This window comes from Falco rusticolus, chromosome 10 (assembly GCF_015220075.1).
Source record: "Falco rusticolus isolate bFalRus1 chromosome 10, bFalRus1.pri, whole genome shotgun sequence".
NCBI classification, from domain to species: Eukaryota; Metazoa; Chordata; class Aves; order Falconiformes; family Falconidae; genus Falco; species Falco rusticolus.
Genome location: NC_051196.1, coordinates 31775774 through 31789056, shown reverse-complemented (window position 1 = coordinate 31789056; position 13283 = coordinate 31775774). Strand labels below are relative to the sequence as shown.

Below are 13283 nucleotides of genomic sequence, written 5' to 3'. Positions count from 1 at the left end.
AATAGATGAAATAGTTCTTAAATACCGCAGTGACGGGCAGTGCTTGGGCACCACTTCCAGCCATACACACTGACCGTGGAAGGCCGCAGGAGCCTTACCTGCCCCAGCAATACTTTCTCCCTGTCCCTCAAGCCCCAGGAAAAAAGAAAATTCGACTGAGTGATGACATTGTCAGATTTTCTTTTGAATATTATGGTGAGCCAGCACCTGCTATAGGGTCAGGCCCCTTGCCCTAGGGACGAGGGCAAACGGCCTCAAGCTGCGCCAGGGGAAGGTTGGGAAAAACCTCATGGAAAAGGTGGTCGAGCACTGGGCCAGGCTGGAGGTGTGTACGAGACGTGTGGATGTGGCACCTGGGGACACCGGGCTGGCGGCGGGCAGGGCAGCGCTGCGTTAGCGGCTGGCCTCCATGATCTTCAAGGCCTGTTCCGACCTGAACGAGCCGATAGGGCCCACGAGCCCCTCAGGGCACCTCTTCTGGGCCTGGAAGCAACCCGCCCGCCGGATGGCGGGGGCCAGACATGATCTGTGTTCTCGTTGTGCCAGGGGCGAGCGGGCAGAGCAGCGAGCCCCCCGGCGCACAGCCCCTCCGCCGCGCCCGCCCGCGGCCCCCTCAGCGCGCCTGCGCACGGCCCTGCAGGGGGCGCCCCTCCCCGCCGCACCGCGCACGCGCGCAGCCCTTCCCGCCTCCCAGCCTTGGCAGCCGCCGCGGGGGGGCGCCCGAGCGGGGCGGCGGGGGAGAGCGCGGCCGTGACGCGGTACGGCGGCCGGGCGGGGCGGCGGCGATGGAGCGGCTGGAGCGGTGCGGCCGCTGGCTGCGGGCCGGGCTGGCCGCCGGGCAGGTGCGCCGCCGGCTGCCCTGGGTGCTGCTCGCCATCGTCCTCCTCGGGTCCGCCCTCAAGGACGGTGACCTGGTCCCCGAGACGCCCATGCGGAACAAGCGCAACCCGCTCAACGTGTGAGGAGAGCCGGGGGGGCGGCGGGCGGGGGGAACGCGGGCCCTGCGGGGCGGGCGGCCCTGGCGGGGGGCGGGCTGCCGTGGGCCTGCGCCCCTCCTGGGGCGGGGGGCGGCCTCTGCCGGGCGGGGGGGAGCGCACCCGGCTGTGGGGCCCGGTGTGAGCCGAGGGGCTGTGAGGCTGCAGGGCGGGGGGGCGTCACAGCACCTGCAGCTTCTCCGACAGCTTTTACTGGAAGAGGGAAAGAAGGAATTTTTTTCCTTCTTTAGCGCCCAGAGACTTCCTAATACTCGTACCTGATAGTTACTGAGCTGACCTAAAAGCAAGCTGAGGAAAATAAGTTGTCCAGCGTCGTTTGTGAAAGCGGGGTTACTGCCACCCTAGTCTGCTGCTTGGGCAGTGATTTCACCGCCTTAGTCATTCCTTCAGCCTGCCTTCGGACATTTGGAAGGGCGTGAGGAGGCCCGGCGGTGGGCTGGCCGCCTGCTCTGCCTGCTGCAGGTCAGCAAGTGAAGCAGAAATTGCTGGTTTCCCCCGTGCCTCGGGGAGTTTTGTACTTCATTGATTCAGGTTTGTCGTTTGGTGACGTGGGAGCTGCTTTTAGCGTGATTGAAAAGAAGGATTGGCAGGAGCACTCAGAGAGTGGAATTGAAGTTACGGTAAAAACATACCACGGTTCCATTCCCCCTTTTTAAATAGAGGAAGGTTATCTGTGCTGACAGTTCCTGAGGCAGGTTTTTTCCCTGCAAATTACTTGCCGGCAGCAGTTATGTTAGCAGCCTTCTTCGCTTCTAACTGTCTCAATAAAATGAGGATTTTATTTTCAATTACTATTCCACGTGTAGTTGCCACACAGATGCCACTGTAAAATTAAGAGAAAAGGAGGTGCTCCTCAAAATCCTGGGCAAGGCCCTCACTAGTTTCGTTACGCTCTTAATGAAGGTGCAGAACTTCCTTCTTACTTGTTTCTGTCTTCAGTACCGAGGCGTCGATTAAATGGTGACTGCCTGTGTCTGGCTGTAGCTCAGCCACAGACCAGAATTCTGCTGTCCCCGTTTTTCACACCAGGATGTGGGTAACGAAGGGGGCTGCACAGTGCCCCTCTCCCACCAGCTGATAGGAAGCTGCATTGGAAGGTGCTGATGGGAGAAAGGAGATTGTAGTCTGTCATCTCCTTAACTTGTTAGTAAATTCACCTGCATGTGCTCCATTTTAAGATCTCAGAAGAGGACTAGCTACACAATACTGTCTTCTGCTAAACAAGTTATCAGCCCATCATCAGCTTGTTTTCAAGATTTTGTAGGCATCACAGCAAAAATTTTCAACGCAGAGAGCAAACTTTGATATGGAGCCATTTGTGTACGCTAAAGGAAAGCTTTCATCAGCTGGAGGGACACCAAAGGAACAAACACATTGTGCATCTTCATTTATTTTATAAGGTGATGATGGAGGAAAAGCTCCATGGGCTGATTAGGAAAAAGTCAACCCTTCTGGCTGTCTTACTGAATATCGTGAGGTTGAGGTTGTGAAGGTCTTTGAAAGCAAAGGTAATTGAGATGAAGAAAGAGAGTCTAAAGGGTTACTGTGAGCAGGGTGGCAAGCTAAAAATACATTCTTGCAGCTGCATTTTGAGTAGGGCAGAGTTGAGCAGGCTTGTAGGGTAAAAGGAATTGCAAAACTGGACTGCAAGTCTGAACAAAGGCTCTAGGTCCAAGGAAATGCAACTGGGAACAACAGTTTAAGTACCTGGTTGAGGAAGTATTCAGGTGTTGGGCCTGAAAGGAATAGTGGGGAGAGGGTTAAGATTTTATTTTAGCCAAGCTTTACTTTAAGGGGAGGGCACAGGTGTCTAGATGGTTCTGAACACTGACTTTGAACACCTGCTTCTTCAAGCACCACCCCTTACCCCAGCTCCTGTGAAGTTTAACACATGCATGTTTTTCTTTTGGCTTTTCTCTGGCAGATATTTTGTGAAGGTGGCTTGGGCATGGACACTCTGGCTTCTGCTGCCCTTCATCACAGTCACCACCTACCAGTTTGCCAAGAACAAGTTCCTCTATGGTCCCACGAAGAGCATTTTGATTGTGTTGCGGCGTCTCAGTGCACTGCTGGTGGGCAGTGCTGTCTGGTATGTCTGCACTGGACTCTTCCTCTATATTGAGAATCTCACTGGCACGTGCTCTACCCCGGGTATACTCAGCGAGCCTCGCCGCCTCTATGCCACCAAGCAGGAATGCCACCAGGACAACGGGATATGGAATGGTTTTGATATCTCAGGGCACTGCTTTCTGCTCTCGTACTGTGCTCTGATGATTGTGGAGGAAGTGGCTGTGCTGGAAGGCTTGTCCATAGACCATAACTCTAAGCTGCGTGTTGTGATCAACATTCTGTTTGTTTCCTTGTGTTTCCTCACCATGATCTGGGTGTTCATGTTTCTCTGTACTGCCGTGTATTTCCATGACTTCAGTCAAAAGCTTCTCGGTGTGCTGATAGGTCTGTCAGCTTGGTACGGGACATACAGATTTTGGTACTTGAAACCCTTTTCTCCTGGACTACCTCTTCCAAATATACCTTTGAGTTCAAAGAAATACAGTTATAGCAGATAAAATAAGTTTTAAGATGTTTGGATTTTGCTTTCAGTGCTGGAGTAGTTGAATGTAGGAACGGTTACTGTATTTCCACTGTAAGGAACAAGGTGATGGCTTGAAGGAAACCAAATCTGTACTAGCCAGTGGCTGGCAGGTGGTAATGAGCTTCTTCCTCAGGAGAAAAAAAAAATGGTATTGGAAGAGGTCTGCTCTTGTTTAGGAGCTGCTGACTGACATTCTCAGCAAAGAAATTGAAGTTGGTTCTGTTTCTGTTACTAATAAATGGAGAAGCAGATCCAAGGCTGACAGAGGCCTTTGCTCTTCAAGAGCTTGACTGATCACAGTTAATTCTCCCTCTTCCTTTTTGATTTATGTCAAAACTTTTTACACTCCTATGTGTATTGCCTTACAGGAAAGCTCTAATAATGACAGTGCTGCTAAGTGCTGCGAAAATACCAGTACTCATTAAAGCAGTATATAGCTCTGTTGTGAAACCAGAACATCTCATGTTATCAAGGGTTAAATACGTTAGCGCCACAAATGCTGCTTCTTAGCTGTCTGCACCTTCTGCAACAAAGAGAGTAACTTTGAGATGTAATGTCTTAAGCAGGCTGTGACTTTAAATTCGTACCTGCCTTTGAAAAGAAAACTCTTGAAAAACAGGCCTTAACTTAGGTGAAGAATAATATTTTATTGTTTTATTCTTGACAGAAAAAATGAACTCCGTAATGTTGCTAAAAAGTCTGAGAATTGGAGTTTTAATTATTTTTTTTTTCATCTTATGACTTGCACACTTTGCAGTGAGTACTTTGTGGTATGTTTCTTCTAGAAGAACAAATTCTGTTGTTACAAGTTAGCTTAACCTGCTGTTTCTCAAATAGTCTGCTTGGTAATGAATGAAATGTTTATCCTAAGAGCTGCAAAGCAGTATGCTTGGAGCAATGTTTATTCTTGCTTATCCAGCCATGTCAATAAGCTACTTAATTTTGATTGCACGTAAAGCTGTGGCCACTTTTGATGTGGCTGGAAACCCACTACTGAATAAAACACTACTGTTATGTAATGAATAGGTATGAGGTAGGATGGGCTTACTTATCATATCAATCAGACATTTAGCATAGTCTTTTATCTTGAAAAGTTTTTTATTATTTCATAAAGGCTCAGTCGTAGCACAGTTGCACAGAATTTGTTTGACAGTTGTAGTGATGAGGAAGACGTCCAAAAAGGTCTCTGGGCAAGACTGTGGATAATGCCTGCTAATCCGAGAGTGGGCTTGATCTGGCTGTAGCATTTGACTCCAAAGTGATTATTTTACTGAATATAGGTTATGATGCACTCACTGTAGTCTAATCTTGGCACATTTCTTTTTGCCATATCAACAACTGTCTTCCAGTAAGTGAGTGGTAGCGTTTGCAATAACTACCGCAGTGTTAATTCCACGCTTATGGTCTGCCTTTGAGGAGAGCTGAATTCACCTGAATTTCCACTGAATTCAGTGGCGGTTGTTGTGTACCCTTATAAAGTACAAATAGCCTCTCAGAAAGAAGCTGTTTCAGGAGGTTATGTATTTTCTGTCAAGCTCCTCCTTTTGTTTTTGTACTAAATTGCCTTTTAAGCTGTCTGTTTGGAAAATTTGCACTGATTAACTCATATTGGGTTTAACTAAATTTGTTTAAGCAATGCAAATTCATTTGCAGACATTCTTTTGATGTAATGTAAGTCTGCTCCCAATAGATTTAAGCTAGACCGCAAGCCACTTTCACCATGAAACAGGATTATGTACCCAGAAGGTTTTCTGATTAATTTCATTAAATTAAAGTTTCTATTTTAGGTTATCTTTATGTAACTTTGCTATATAGATGAGGCCTCGGAACAGGAAATGTTGTTTATGTAAACCAACTGACTTGCTGAAATTATGTTCAGTTTCACAAATGTTTTATGCAGTCACTACAGGGATATTCTTGTCCCCTTCTAAGCAGTGTCAATCAAACTTTTTATTATGGATATACTGTGGGATACAGTAAATAATATTTTTATTTAAACAATGAAAGAAAAACACTTGAAAACTTTGTCAGTGTTTATGTCTGAGAATCTGTTTCTGGTGTCTGTAAAGATACTGCTGCTGCTCTTCACTTCCCTGAATGATCCAGACTCTTGGTATTTTTGTGACTACCGAGATGCATGGTCAAACTGACATTGATAATTCTGCTGTATTTCAGTGGGTTAATATAGCACAGGTTCTCAAAAGTACAGGGTATAAAAAGAAGCAAAACAAAAAAAATAAAGCCATGCTTGATGCAAGCAGGTTTCCTGATGTGGGCCTGTTAACACCAGGCGGTTCATTTTGTAGACCTGGACAGTTGCTTATTGTAGCAATATGAAAGCCTAATCCAGTGAAATATATGGGAAAATTCCCATGGGCTGTAGTACTGCTTATGAGTTTGGAAATCTTGGCGTATGTGTCTGTCTCAGTACCTGGAGACCATGTGCCAACTGTTGGCTTAGAAAGTTCCCTTGTGCTCCAGACCTTTATTTTGCACTTTTTTACTCAATTTCAGGATAAGCCTTTGCTTCCTTGCACTTTAACTGGAAAGTAAAGGTTGCAAATTTTCTGTTCGTGTGTGTGCCATCACCTTTATCTGACTTCCTTCCCTCTCCCAAATACACTTCTGTCATTAAAATAAAAATATAGTTTCTCTATGACATATTTGCAGCCAAAGGGAAGCATTGCTGTGAGTAGCTGGGTTTCAGGTCCTGTGCCAAAGGCACAAATCAGCCATCAACAAGTATTACTGTTTCAAGATTTTTAAAGTGTTACCTTTTAAAGGAAAATTTTCATATTTTGTAGTGAATTCAAAAAGACAGCAACTTGAATCACAAGAAACACGGGTTTTCTTCTTTTTTTCTTTTTCTCTTTTCTGCATTAAAGTATTCCTCTTGTTCCTGCAGAACTGTCTTTGTGTCTGTAAAATTATCTAGGGAATTGTCTCCAATATCTTACTAGCATATTACTTTTTTCAGCATATGTTTGCTAATTTTTCATTGCCTGTGTCTGTCTAGCCAATTTGGTGGGCTCTGTTTCGCGGTACTTTCACAGATGCAGCATTTGGCCTCACTGATGTGGCTGAGGCAGTTCTTGGTCTCGGTGCTTTAAACATTTTCCTCTGCTGGGGCCAGCAAGGAAGAGAGTCTCAGCTAAAACACAGTGGGAAGATTAACTGGATTAGGATTCATTTCACTCTTCACTTACCTGGTACTCTTTCAAATGTTTGCGTCACTGGAGGCAAGATCAGGCAAACGGGAAAGGTTAGATCTTTTGCAAGAGCCATCTGAACAGTTCAGACTAAGTATATCTGAAGCTGGGGTTTGATTCTTCCTCAGAGTCTTTGTTCAAAACGGATTTCTTCCATGAATGCTTCACTGGTGCTAAATGGTGTTCTTGGTTTGCCAGTATATTTGTGTGTACTGAAACTTAGGTTGTGGAGCGGCTGCAAAAGGAGAATCCTGTGTTCTGGTTTGATGCATGGCAATTCGTGACAAAGTGAGAAACACCTAGTTATGCCCTGTGGTGCACTTTAATGGAAAAAACTGTAGGGGCTGCTGTGATGTATTAAATGTTTTGGAAGAATGCAGGTTTAGTTGTGAACACAAGTCTATGGTCACTTTTCTTAGTGAAATAATACTTGGGTTTTCCCACTGCAGCTACTCCGCAATCAGCCTTTTCCAGCCCTTTGCCTTTGATCAGCCTGTGTTTATCTCTGTTCGCTCAGAAACCTGTTTCTTGGGATTATTTCTTTTCATAGCTTCGTCTCGCCTCCTGGAGTGCAGATTAGTAATAAATGCTCTTCACCTCTGCTAGCTGCGTGCTTTCTCTATATATATTTTGTGTTCCCTGCCTTTAAGTATTTTGCCAAAGCTTAAGATGAAAGTAATTCATGCTAGCAAAAAAGGCTGTTGTGGTTATGAACTCATAATTAGCCATTATTAAAAGGAGCGGGTCTGTCACTGTAATGGTGTTTACCTGGAAAAAAAGTACCTGCTTAATTTATTGAAGCAGAACTACACCTGAGGTGCTTGAACTCAGGGAAGGAAGGAGAAGCTAACGTGACGTGGTGCTTGCTGTGTTAGTAGAGTCAGCTTTGTCCTTTTCTTGGGGAGCAAGCACTGCATTTCTGTAAATGTTTCACCCAGATGTTTAGTAGGAGATCAACTATTTGAAACGCGGGAAGGGTACCTTAGCGCTTAAACAAAGAATACATTGAGAACATAAAGGTTACAGGCTGGAAAAGCAGAAATGGAAATGCCTGTCGGGATTGAGTGCAGTCCCTGGAATTTCAGGTGATTATGTAGTAATATTTAGACTGAAAGATGATTTAAATGACCCTCTGTCCATCACAAAACACAGGCAATGCCATGTGCCTTGTACCAAGCTGAGTAATTTCTCTGTAAAGTTTTGGAACTATAATATGGCATAGAAAATACACAGTAGGTGAAGAGCTTTACCAGCCTTTCTGCAGAGTTGAACTTCAAGGGAAAGCAGTACTCGGAAAAATGCCCTTTCTGTCACGCTTTTCCTGACAGTGTGTCTGACGGTAGGAGACCTGCAGTTGTACTGTGTGTCTCCCCACTGGTGTATGGCTGAAGAAAGGTAAGTGTGGAACAGAAGTAAATACAAATGATGACTATTTTTTTCTCTCACATTTCTGAAGCCTTTTTCCATGTCCAGTCTGGGTTCATTTTGCAGTTTTAGGTCACGTATTCCCTCATGATGTAATTTAATGCATTTAATCAGTGGGAAAGGCGGTTGATGGGAGAGCAATAAACAGGCGTATCCTTCAATGTAAATGTCAGCTCCCTTCCGAAATGCATTCCCTGAATCCTGCGCTGCCTGTGTTCTGCAGAGCCTTCCCTGTCTCGTGGGGGCTTGGGAGAAGAGCAGTGCGGAGGGGTTACACACATGGTGACTGTCAGCGACAGGCTTCATCATGGCTCGTTGCTGGAGACAATTCAGCTAAATAAGTTGTGGCTCAAAATAGCAGACTGTGAAGGAGAAAGCTGTGCAAAATTGATTGAAAATAAAGATGCTAAGCCCACAAAGCCTGTTAGTCTTATATCCAAATGTGTGAATTGTCGCACCCAAACCCAGCAGGATTGTGCTGATTTGGAATGGCACTTAGGGTCTGCCTTCTGTGTTTTGCAGGTGATGGAAGCGAGCGTGGATTTAATATGGCCTTGGTATGGTATCATTCCAGACCACAGCTCTTCCCAGCACGGTGCACTGTTGCTCCAGCTTTGCCATAGCCTGACCTGACTGATCTGATTTTTAGAAAAATAGGAATGATAGAGGTTTGTGCTTTTTAAGAATTTTTTTTTTTTCCCCTGTTGATTGCCATGATTTGGAAGTTAAGAGAAAAAATTATGCCAGGGTAGGGTTTTTTTTGCTTTATTTTGTTTTCTGAGGGTTTTTGTTTTTGTTTTGGGGCTGAGGTTTTTTGCTTGTGGTCAAGAATCCTCCATGTTGCTGTTCTGTAGTGGCTGGCTCCAAGGGCATGGAATGGAAAGAAACTGCTTTTGGTAAGCAAAAATAGAAGAGTGTTCCAGGAGGCTTGCAGTGCAGTGCCATGACCTTGTGATGTAAAGAGCATGTGCAAAACAGCACTTAACTATGCAGAATACTTACTTCTATGTCAAGAAGTGCCTGCAGCATTATAAAGCACCCTGAAACCTGGTTACACTCTGTTCTGATTGCAAAGTAGCTTTATTTGGATAACTCTCCTGCAGCTAAAAAGGATTTAGGTCATAGGAGGGATGAGGTACTGGTAGGAAAGGGCTGAGACAGGAGGCAGTGAAAGTAGGGGGATGGATGGTGTTATTTTTTGCTCTGAAGAGCTTTTTAGCAAGAGTGTACCTCCTTCATCTCTTAGCAGTTCTTTCCCAGAAGGTGGAAGTGGGAGGTGCTGTGTCCACTGATGCAGAGCTTCCCGACCTGTGGGCTCCTGACCACAGAAATGTCTCTGAGAATGGTCATGCACCCCGGCTGTCTGCAGCAGGGGAGTGAAATCTGGGACGTCCAGGAGAGAGGAAAGGGGTAGGATGGCAGAGAGGAGTAAGGAAAGAAGGAGCTGAAAGTAGATCATTGTGCAGAGGAGAAAGACAAAAGGAAGAAAAAGGGTACTGTGAGCTCCCGGGGAGGGAGTGGGTGGAGGTTGACACTTGGCTCATGGATGCTCCTCAGCATCAAAGTGGCATGGAAATAGAAATGATCTGCTCTGGCAAGGGCAACTGCTGCCCGCAGCCTCTGCTCGCCTTCGCTGCAGCTGCAGTGATGGACATCTGTGTTCTGACAAAGCAATTTTCATCTAAATTATTGATGGCTTATGTGGTACTCTTTCTTTCACTGGGAGGTGTTTAAAGCAGATTGTTTTCTCTCTGTTTCATCCTTCAGAGGGAAGTGTGTAAAATGGAGAATGAAACACGGTGACAGTAAATGCGTCATTTGGGCACATTTGGAAATCAGCATGAGGTGGAAAAAATAGGAAATTTGTTTGCCACGAATGTGCTTCATCTAGGAATACGAGTTCCTGTGTGTTTGCACTACTGCTTAAAACCTTAGATTCAGTGCTAGAAACAGCTTGGTCTGGAAACCTCTACAATGTGATCATGAGGCCATGCTTTAGGAGCTCCGTCAGGGGTATGAAACCTGTGCCAGTTCACAACATGCTTCAGCAGATGGTTTCATTCCCCTTCATACCTGTGGGTTTGAACTTTTCTCTGGGTGCGGGCCGCTGAACACGCATTGGGGTCTTCATTCTGCCCCGCCAAGGCAACAAGAGCTTTTCTACAGACTTGTGTAAGAAGAGTAGCTTTGGTGATGGCCTGAACAGATGTGAAATCACCCTCTTAATCCTCTGCTATGCCACAAGTAACTGCAGGTGTGGAGTTACAGTAGCTGGCTCTAGGGTTGTGTGTTATTTTTTGGTTCTTTGATTATGTCGTTTTTAATCCCATATTGTTGTATTTTATATTATCCCTGGCCATCTCAATATTCTATTATCATATTATCCTGTATTATTTTAATCCCACATATCTCTCCAGAAACTGAGAGATTTAGCTGCTGTCGTTGCCTGCATTGTGGATCTAGTCTGGGGGGCGGTTTGGCTTTGATCTTAGTGATGGCACTGAATGCCATCAAACGCAACCTGATGAGAAATATTTTTACAAGCTTTAATGTTTGCTGTTCTGATGTGGAGAAGTCTGCATGTATTTTCCTAGCAGGAAGAAAGTTTCCCTTTGCTTGAAGTAGCAGCTCTTACACCATCCCTCCGTCCTCCTTAGCCAGGATACTGAGATGGCAGTTGGCTAGTAAGGATGTTTTTTCATTCAGAAAGGGAGGAAGACTTGGCAATTAATTTCTGAGAGATGGTCACTGGGTATTCTTAGGCAGCCCTTGATCTTGATTTCTTTGACAACTTGTGACAGGCTTTGTGGTGTGTTCTCTGTGCTCTGGCAAGCTTGTTGAAACCCTTTATTCTGCATGGAGGGGTTGCATGACAAGCAAAGGAGAAGGCTGCCAGCCCGCTGCAACGCTGACACGTAATTTTTCAGTTTTCGTAACAGTCTTTTGAGCAAAACCCATAGGAGTAAAAAGATTTCAGCAGATGTATTTCTATAAATCTGACCATTGGGAGTCTATTAAACAGGAGGCTTGGGAGGGAGGAGGAGGAGTGACCGCTCCTTGTGAGCCTGCTCAGCATCGGGGGTGCTTAGAGGGGCTTGGACTTCACAAGTAGCCCCTGATTTTCTTCCCTCTGGTAATTAAAATTTCCACATTTGAGCACAGATAAAGATTTTGAGGACCTGACGTGCCTAAAAGCATATTTGCCTCTAAAACACAGGGACTTTGAAGGATAAAAATACGCTCGGGTAAATAAGTACGTAGAGGGTAAAGCCTAAGAAGGACCCTAAGTGGGGCCGGCTCAGGTACACGGAGGCATTTGGTGCAAGATACAGCCCGAGCCATTCCCTCTGCTGTCTGGTGCAGCCGAGCCAGTGCTCCAGTGACAGCGGTGGCTATGGAATTAACTGCTCAGCTGCAAATGTGAAGGTGTCCAGATGTTTGCTCCAAATAGTATCTCTGAGGTGCCTCACCTTCCAGCCTTACCCCTCGGACGCTGCGGTTCCTCCACACCTTGCTGAGAACAAAGCATGGGGTCCTAGAGCGAGAAGACAGATTTTTGCTATCATTTTCATATTTCTGTGTACAGAAAATGCCTTGGGCAGAAAACATCGGGCCAGTGCCTGGCTTATGGCCACATAGGGCAGTGGTCTCCCCTTTTAGGTGGAACTAAAGCAGAAAAAGTCTGATTAGGCTCCGATCAGCGAGAGTGAAAGCAACTTTTAATGGTGACAGCCTGTAATCGCCACAGGGCTGCTAACAGTAACTCGCTAATCTGGATTGATCGGGGTGGTGACATTCATCTCCGGGTTCGTTTCAGCATGGTCTCAAACATCCGTCCAGCCTCTGCCTGTCACAGTAATTGTCTTTTATCGCTCTCCCAGATTGCTTTTCCCTGGAGCAAAGTCCTGGTGTTTTTTCATTACCGCGGCAGGGAAACAAGGCTCAGCAATGGGGAGTGGCACTTTTTTTCAATTTGGTTCAAAACAAAAGCTTGTTAGTGAATATTCCTAGCCGAGAACCTGTACAGAGCTCATCACTACAACATCTGTGGCATCCCAGCAGCCCAAGCAGCGACATTGTGATAGCTTTCACATGCTGGCCCGAGCCGACCCGTGCCTTGTTCCAGCTGCTGGCTCAGACTGGTTTCCGTATAATAGTTGCATTTTAACAGTGTGCTCCAAAACAGAACAAACACCTATTTTTTTCCAGCGTTTAGAGTTCTGATTTGCTTCATGATTTAAAAATTATTCTTAGGTGGTTTTTTTTTAAAAAAGAAACACAACAAAACAAGGAGCCAAGTAACCAGCAGCAGTCTTGCTAAGCAGCTTCCTTCTGCCCCATTCTTGGGCTGAAATCCTGGGAACTGAGCAAGTATTTGCTCTTGTTCCCCTCTGGGTTTCTTGGCCTTGTACCCCCATTAACACTCCTTTCTTCACCTGACATGTGCATTTCATCAGCTTCTGGAGATCACCAGGGAGTGTGTATAGGACAGTGGGCAAAGGTAAGAGGGTGAAATCTTGGTAAGGGTCTCATGTCAGTGTATCTCTATAAATTATTGTGAGGAGGTTAGTATCAGCTAGTGGACCAGATGAGCTGTGGGTCATCATGTACAATCTTACATCTTTCAGATCAAGCAAAAGGGATGTCAGAGGTGACCTCAGGGGACCCTCTTGGCTCCCTCTTCAAAAAGAGGCAAAGTAACTTATTTCTTCCGAAGTCATTGATACCACGAAGCAAACATATATGGAACTATACTTAGGAGAACATGCATCTGTAATGTTTTAATCAGCAGCCTTGGCTGCAGGTGCCCAGGCTGTGTGGGCAGGTGATGGGTTTGGGTTCTGACACACCGATTTTAAGTGCGACCCTAATCACTGGGTGGTATCAGGGATAACACAGCACCTTTGCAGTTACACAGGTCCTCGTATTCCAGAAGTATGTCAGGCCAGCTTACACGATCATGACAAGCACAGCATAAATTTGTGCATTTTGCACCATCTGATTGCTACGTGCTCATCCCTTGTAATTCCTGCTAAATATTCACAATTCTGTGGCTGCCAG

General features: G+C 45.7%; 1 protein-coding gene across 2 annotated transcripts; it reads left to right on the top strand.

Annotated features, from left to right (window-relative positions):
• Positions 1–776: 776 nt before the first annotated feature.
• Positions 777–8906, top strand: FITM2 (fat storage inducing transmembrane protein 2). 2 transcript variants are annotated; one of them, XM_037402829.1, is made up of 3 exons: positions 777–958; positions 2920–3084; positions 8745–8906. In XM_037402829.1, exons 1-3 carry the CDS (start codon positions 786–788, stop codon positions 8746–8748), a joined length of 342 nt encoding a protein of 113 aa, XP_037258726.1. In that variant the 5' UTR covers positions 777–785; the 3' UTR covers positions 8749–8906. The 2 variants fall into 2 exon arrangements, with proteins under 2 accessions (XP_037258726.1, XP_037258724.1); XM_037402827.1 differs by lacking the exon at positions 8745–8906 and having other exon boundaries at positions 2920–7402.
• Positions 8907–13283: the final 4377 nt, after the last annotated feature.

What these genes read in the sequence shown, in the direction of transcription:
- FITM2 (XM_037402827.1), top strand. Translation starts at nt 786, where the DNA reads ATGGAGCGGCTGGAGCGGTGCGGCCGCTGGCTGCGGGCCGGGCTGGCC. An exon ending in AAGCGCAACCCGCTCAACGT is followed by an intron (nt 959 to 2,919) that starts GTGAGGAGAGCC and finishes TTTCTCTGGCAG; the next exon opens with ATATTTTGTGAAGGTGGCTT.